General features: G+C 63.7%; 1 protein-coding gene across 1 annotated transcript in view; it reads right to left on the bottom strand.

Annotated features, from left to right (window-relative positions):
- Positions 1-5,494, bottom strand: part of CAMK2B (calcium/calmodulin-dependent protein kinase II beta) — a 39,895-nt gene extending 34,401 nt beyond the window's left edge. The window contains exons 1-4 of the mRNA XM_014530542.1: positions 5,469-5,494; positions 4,541-4,731; positions 2,894-3,095; positions 1,822-1,916 (exon numbers count right to left, since the gene is read on the bottom strand). Of these exons, the coding sequence (XP_014386028.1) occupies positions 1,822-1,916; positions 2,894-3,095; positions 4,541-4,731; positions 5,469-5,494 (514 nt within the window). The remainder of the gene's footprint in view (positions 1-1,821; positions 1,917-2,893; positions 3,096-4,540; positions 4,732-5,468) is intronic.
- Positions 5,495-5,864: the final 370 nt, after the last annotated feature.

Raw genomic sequence — 5,864 nt, 5'->3', positions numbered from 1 at the left:
CCAGTGCCCCTGCGATGCAGCGCAGCCACTGTTCGCCCGTTCGGGGATTCGAGGCCCCTCTGGTCTCCCGAGTGGGGTCGCTTCTCGCCATGGGTCATGAGGCGGAAGTTTCACCCGTCACGCCCTCCACGGGGTGCCCCCCAGTCCTGGGGAGGGGATGGCATGAGCTGGATGTGAGAGGAGGCACAGAGGTGAGCCCAGAACTCCTCACTGTGGCCTGTCCCTCACCTGGGAGGTCGGCCCCTGGGAGGTCAGCACCCTGGGAGGTCAGCCCCTGGGAGGTCAGTCCCCTGTGAGGTCAGCACCCTGGGAGGTCAGTCCCCTGGGAGGTCAGCCCCCTGGGAGGTCAGTCCTGGGAGGTCAGTCCCCTGGGAGGTCAGCCCCTGGGAGGTCAGCCCCTGGGAGGTCAGCCCCTGGGAGGTCAGCCCCTGGGAGGTCAGCCCCTGGGAGGTCAGCCCCTGGGAGGTCAGCCCCTGGGAGGTCAGCCCCTGGGAGGTCAGCCCCTGGGAGGTCAGCCCCTGGGAGGCCAGCCCCCCTGGGAGGTCAGCCCCTGGGAGGTCAGCCCCCTGGGAGGTCAGCACCTGGGAGGTCAGCACCTGGGAGGTCAGCCTCTGGGAGGTCAGCCCCTGGGAGGCCCAGAGGACGGCTGGGGACCTGGGAGCACGGGAGGGGGTCTCCGGCAGCACCTCACGCCCTCTACCCTGCACGATGCTCCTCTGAAGTGGAGACTAGCCTATCCCTCGGTCACCTCCGGGGAAACTGAGGTCCAGGTGGCTAAGGAACACGCCAGGGCCACAGAGCAGAGTCCCGGCTTGTGGTGACGAGACGGCTGCCGGCTCCCCTCGGCCCCGGGCGAGAGTCGGGACTGAGACCCTCTCCTCCCTCCCACTGCCCTCAGCCAGGACAGTCCCTGTGTGTGTGTGTGTGTGGGGGGGGGGGTCTGGAATCCTTTCTGTTAGAAAAACATGCTGAACAGATGGTCTGTCTGGGCTCTGCCCTCAGATCCGGGGGGGGGGGGGTTACAGATGGAACAAAATGGGCCGGTGAGTTTTGAAGATGGGCCTCATTCTATCATTTCTCTCTATTCAGGGACATTCGAAATTTTCCATAATAAAGAGTGAAGCAGGAAAACACAACATCCAGACTCCACAGGGCTGGGCACCCAGGCACCTGCCTGGCCGGCGGCCCTGACCCCAGTCCCAGCCCCTCAGCCTCCATCTGTCCTCCCATGGCACCTGCTCAGGCAGCAACTCCACACACAGACCCCGTCACAGCTGCTCACCGATATCCTCGCCCCCCACACTCCACCTCTGCCCACACCTGGGACCGTCCGACCCCATGAGGGCGTCTCAGCAGGAGCTCTGAGGCTGCGGGCAGGTGAGGCCAGGCGCCCAGGGCCGCGCTCCACCCTGCAGGCCACTGCGCCTTCCCCAGGACAGGCAGGCGTCCGTGTGCGAAGACCAGGAAGGATCCCCAGCTCACACGGCCTCAGCATCGCCCGGCACCCCAGTCCTCCGGCCCCCAGTTCACGGCAGATGGCATCACCTGGCCCCCAGAGGCCTGGCCACCACGCTTCTGCCCCTCCAGCTCCATGGAGGCCCCCAAACCCCTGAGAAGGTGTGATCCCCGTTCCGAGGGTGGGGTCCCCATCCTCCTCCCTGCCCAGGTCCTACAGTGGCCAGGACCCCACTCACACCCTCTGTGCCCCTGCGCCCAGCCCTCTGCACACGGCCACCCCCTCTCTGCCCCTGCGCCCAGCCCTCTGCACACGGCCACCCCCTCTCTGCCCCTGCGCCCAGCCCTCTGCACACGGCCACCTACCTCTGGCCGACAGCTTCTTGGTGTTGATGATCTTGGCTGCATACTCATGGCCGGTGCAGAGCTTGACGCAGCGTCGGACCACAGAGAAAGCCCCCCTGGGAGTCAAACGGGGACAGAGACACAGAGAGAGAGCTGGTTAGTCTCCCTGGGACGCCCAGCACCCCCTGAGGCTGGCCGTGGGCAGGGATCTGTGAAGGACGGGGTTCCCACAGCTCCTGCCTCCACTCTGGCCCTTCCCTGGCAGCTGGCAGTGCAGCCGCCCCCACCCCAGGTCCTCATGGGTCAGCAGGACACAGGGCCCACTGGCGGACTCTAAGCCTGCATCCCCGCTGCTCTGCCCAGTCCTCGAGGCCCAGCAAGGCCCAGGGGGACCCAGGGGGACCCAGCAAGGCCCAGGGGGACCCAGGGGGACCCAGCGAGTGTTCCCATGGACAGAGGTCAGTGTGGCCACACAGGACTCACCGAGGGCTGTGGAGAAGCACCAGGTCAGTAGGCTGCAAAGCTGCCTGCCCCCCTTTCCCACAGCAGAGGCTGCAAGTCCCACATCGCAGGCCTACAGGTCAGTGCTTCTGAGGGAGCAGCAGAAGGGGGAGCCCCTGAGGGTCCAGAGAAGGAAAGTGGGGTATGGCTGCTCCCAGGAAACTGGCAGCCTGGGGCCATGAGAAGGTCCTCCCTGGAAGAGGGAATGTCGTGCGAGGGTCTGAGTCCAGGCAGGAGGCTGCTGGGGCCCAGGGCGCGGGGAGGGGGGAGCGGGGCTGACTCTGTTCTCCCTTCCCAAACCCGCAGCCCAGGCCCCACGGGCACAGCCTCCCCCACCCACACAGCTGACACCACACGCGCCCAAGCCAGGGCTCTGGGCGATGGAAAGCCGCGTCTTAAACAGGGAACACGTTTTTGCTACAATCCTTTTTGAGGCAAAACTTCGTTAAAGTGTTTGATTCCCTTCCTGGAAAAAATAGATATTACGGTAAATCCAATTGACCGTTTCCTAACGACCAGGCCGCTACGGGCGATGGCTGTTCAGAGCTGTAGCAGGCACAGCCGCTCGGGGGACGGGGAGGTCCCGACTCACCTGCGTCCTCTGGGCGGAGCTCTGTGAAGGACAGGGCCCCTCCAGTCCTGAGGGGGCCCCCAACCCTCCGGGCCACCCTGCCAGCGCCCCCAGGTCCCTGCCCCCTCAGGGGCTGCCTGTACGGTGACAACCCTGGTCCAGGCTCCACACCGCGGAGACCAGGCAGGTGCGTGCAGACGATCCCGAAGCCAACTCGGCCGGGCTCACGCAGGCGCACGAGTGGCTGCGAGGAAGGACTTCGCCCACAGCGACCTGCAGGGGCAGCTCTTCACCGCGGTGCCCCACCCGCACCGTCCCAGGGCCGGGCAGTCCTCACAGCTCCCAGGGCGGGGGCAGTGCAGGGGGGACCCACTGCCACACACGCCTCCAAACGCAGCCCGACCCAGGCCACGTGTGTATCAGTTAAAGTCCCAGGGGCTCGTTTCCTTTCCGATCAATCACACTTCGTGGCCCTCAGCTGTATTCCCGAGGAACGCGAACATCGCGAGGTCAGCCCTCGGGGCCTCTCACTGGGAGGGTGAGCGTGAGCGCGAGCGCGTGGCAGGTCTCAGAGGGACGGTACGGGGTTTCCCCAGGACACAGCGTGGAGCCTGTTACCGCGAAACCCCGGGGGGCTCGCCTGTCGCTGTGCCCGTCACGAAGGCAGGGTTGGGCCCTATGAGGCCTTACTGAGAAGCCGGCCACCAACAAGACAGGGCGCCCACAGGCATCAGCTCCCGCTCAGAGGTGAGGGGCAGGGCCGTGAGGGACGGGCTGGTGGGGCTGGGGACGCAGTGCCCGCGGGCAGGCCTGGCTCCGCACATGCGTCCTTTATCCGTTCGTCAGTGGACGCACGTTTGGGACATTTTTCTTTTCAGATTTTTACTTGTTGTTTTTAAAGAGAAAGAAACAGCGATGTGTTGCCCCACTTCCTTACGCATTCATTGGCTATTCTTGCATGTACCCTCGCGGGGGATCGATGTTGGGACAAAGCTCCAACCACGTGCCCAGGGCGAGAGCAGGTGTCTGCTCTGTGACTGTCCCGGGACCCGGCTGTGAGCGGTCCTGTGGGCGTTCCACATCTCGAGCTACGCCTGGGAGTGGGGCGCCGAGGCACCGTCCACCGTCTGCCCGGGAGCTGCGGCCGCTCGTCCCCGCCAGCAGGACGCGGTGTCCACTCCCCTCGCCGTGCCTGGGACCGCGCTGTGGCTTCCGTCGCGTTTCCCCGATGACTTAGGACGTCGAGCGCCTCTTCGTAAGCTAACTGTCCACTCGGGTCATTTATCTCTTTGCCGTCGGCAGTGAGTCCGTACACTGTTCTACACGCAGGTCCGTGACCAGACCACGACGCGCGTTCCCACGCCCCGAGGGCGTCCCGGAGCTCACAGGGCCCAGTGCTCAGTCCGACCTGGCGGCTTCTCTGGCGGCTTGTGTTTCTGGTGTCGTCGCTAAGAAACCACGGCCAAACGCAAGTGACTTGGGTTTTCTTCGGAGAATTTTACCGTTTTCGCTCCGACGATGACGCCCGTGACCCGTTTTCAGGTAATTGTGTGTCTGGTAGGACGGTTCCCACTTCATTCTCGGTGGGTGCCCAGCCGTCCACTTGTTGACTGGACTGTGAGTCTGTCCTCATTCAACTCTCGTCATCCTTGTCAGAACTCAGCTGACCGTGGATGTTGGTCCCACGCTGCCCCAGGGCCGTGCGTCTGTCCTGCCACGCGCGGCCCACACGCACCTGTGCCCGCAGCACCCACGCATCTGACCGCTGTGGCTGCACCGTCAGCTTTGGAACCAGGAAGTGTACGTCCTCGAGGTCCTCTTCTTGCTCCAGACCGTCCTGGCTCTGCCGGGTCCCTGCACTTCCACACGAACCGCAGAATCAGCTTGTGAGCCCGGCCGCGCGGCTCAGTGGTTGAGCGTCGACCTATGACCCAGAGCTCAGGGTTCGAGTCCCCGTAAGGGCACATGCCGGGTTTCGGGCTGGATCCCCAGTGTGGGGCGTGCAGGAGGCAGCCGATCCACGATTCTCTCTCATCATGGATGTTTCTCTCTCCCTCACCCTCTCTCTCTGAAATCAATTAAAAAATATATTTTTAAAAGGAATCAGCTTGTGAATCTTTTTAAAAGGCGGCTGGAACCTCGACAGGCATCACCCTGGGCTGCGGTCAGTGTGGAGGGGGTGCGGCTCCAAGTCTCCTGCCGCCCGAGCTCACGTCTTCGCACGGAGGCGAGTGGCCTTCCACCTCTTTCAGCAGCAGGTTGTGTGTCCAACGCTCACGTCCTGATGGGCCTTTGTCGGCTCGTTCTCAGCGCCTCCCTGTCCGAGGCACCACTGCGAATGGACCGTACGTCGGGGATGAGACATGACGCCTCTCGGTGCCACTGTGCCGGCCTCGCTCCCCGGCTCCGACGGGCTTCAGGGCGGCCCCTCTGGCTCCGGGTCTCGGGAGGCAGCGGAGGAGGGTCCCTCTTGTTTCTCGTCTGTGGAGTGTTTACTGAGGAAACAGTGAGACTGTCGAGTGCTTTGCTGGCCTCTATCGGGAGGCCCCGAAACTCCGCTGTTTATTCTATTGGTACAGGGTGAACGTTGACTGACCTCCACGTGCGACACCAGCCTCGCATCCCGGATAAATGCCGCCCGTTGACAGTGTGCGGCCCTTCCCGCGCGCTGCTGGGACTTCGCCGACGAGAGCGGCTCTCTCGTCTCCTGTCCTGTGATGTCTTTGTCTGGTTTGACTGTCAGGGTGACGCTGGCCTCACATGGGCTGAGAAAAACACCCTCCTCTTCTATTTATTTTTTTAAATGAGTTTCTATTGATTTCTAACGCTGTTTCCCCAGTAAAAACACTCAACAAACTAGAAATAGAGGGAACTTCCCGAGACCAGGAGCCAGGCAGGGCCGTCCTGGTCCTCAGGTGGCTGGAGGGGCCACACGGCCGCCGGGTGAGGTGCAGTGCAGGCTGGGTGGTTGCCCGAGCTCGATGCCAGGAGG

Source organism: Myotis brandtii, unplaced genomic scaffold, assembly GCF_000412655.1.
Source record: "Myotis brandtii unplaced genomic scaffold, ASM41265v1 scaffold743, whole genome shotgun sequence".
Taxonomy (NCBI): Eukaryota; Metazoa; Chordata; class Mammalia; order Chiroptera; family Vespertilionidae; genus Myotis; species Myotis brandtii.
This window is presented reverse-complemented; position numbering and strand designations above follow the sequence as displayed.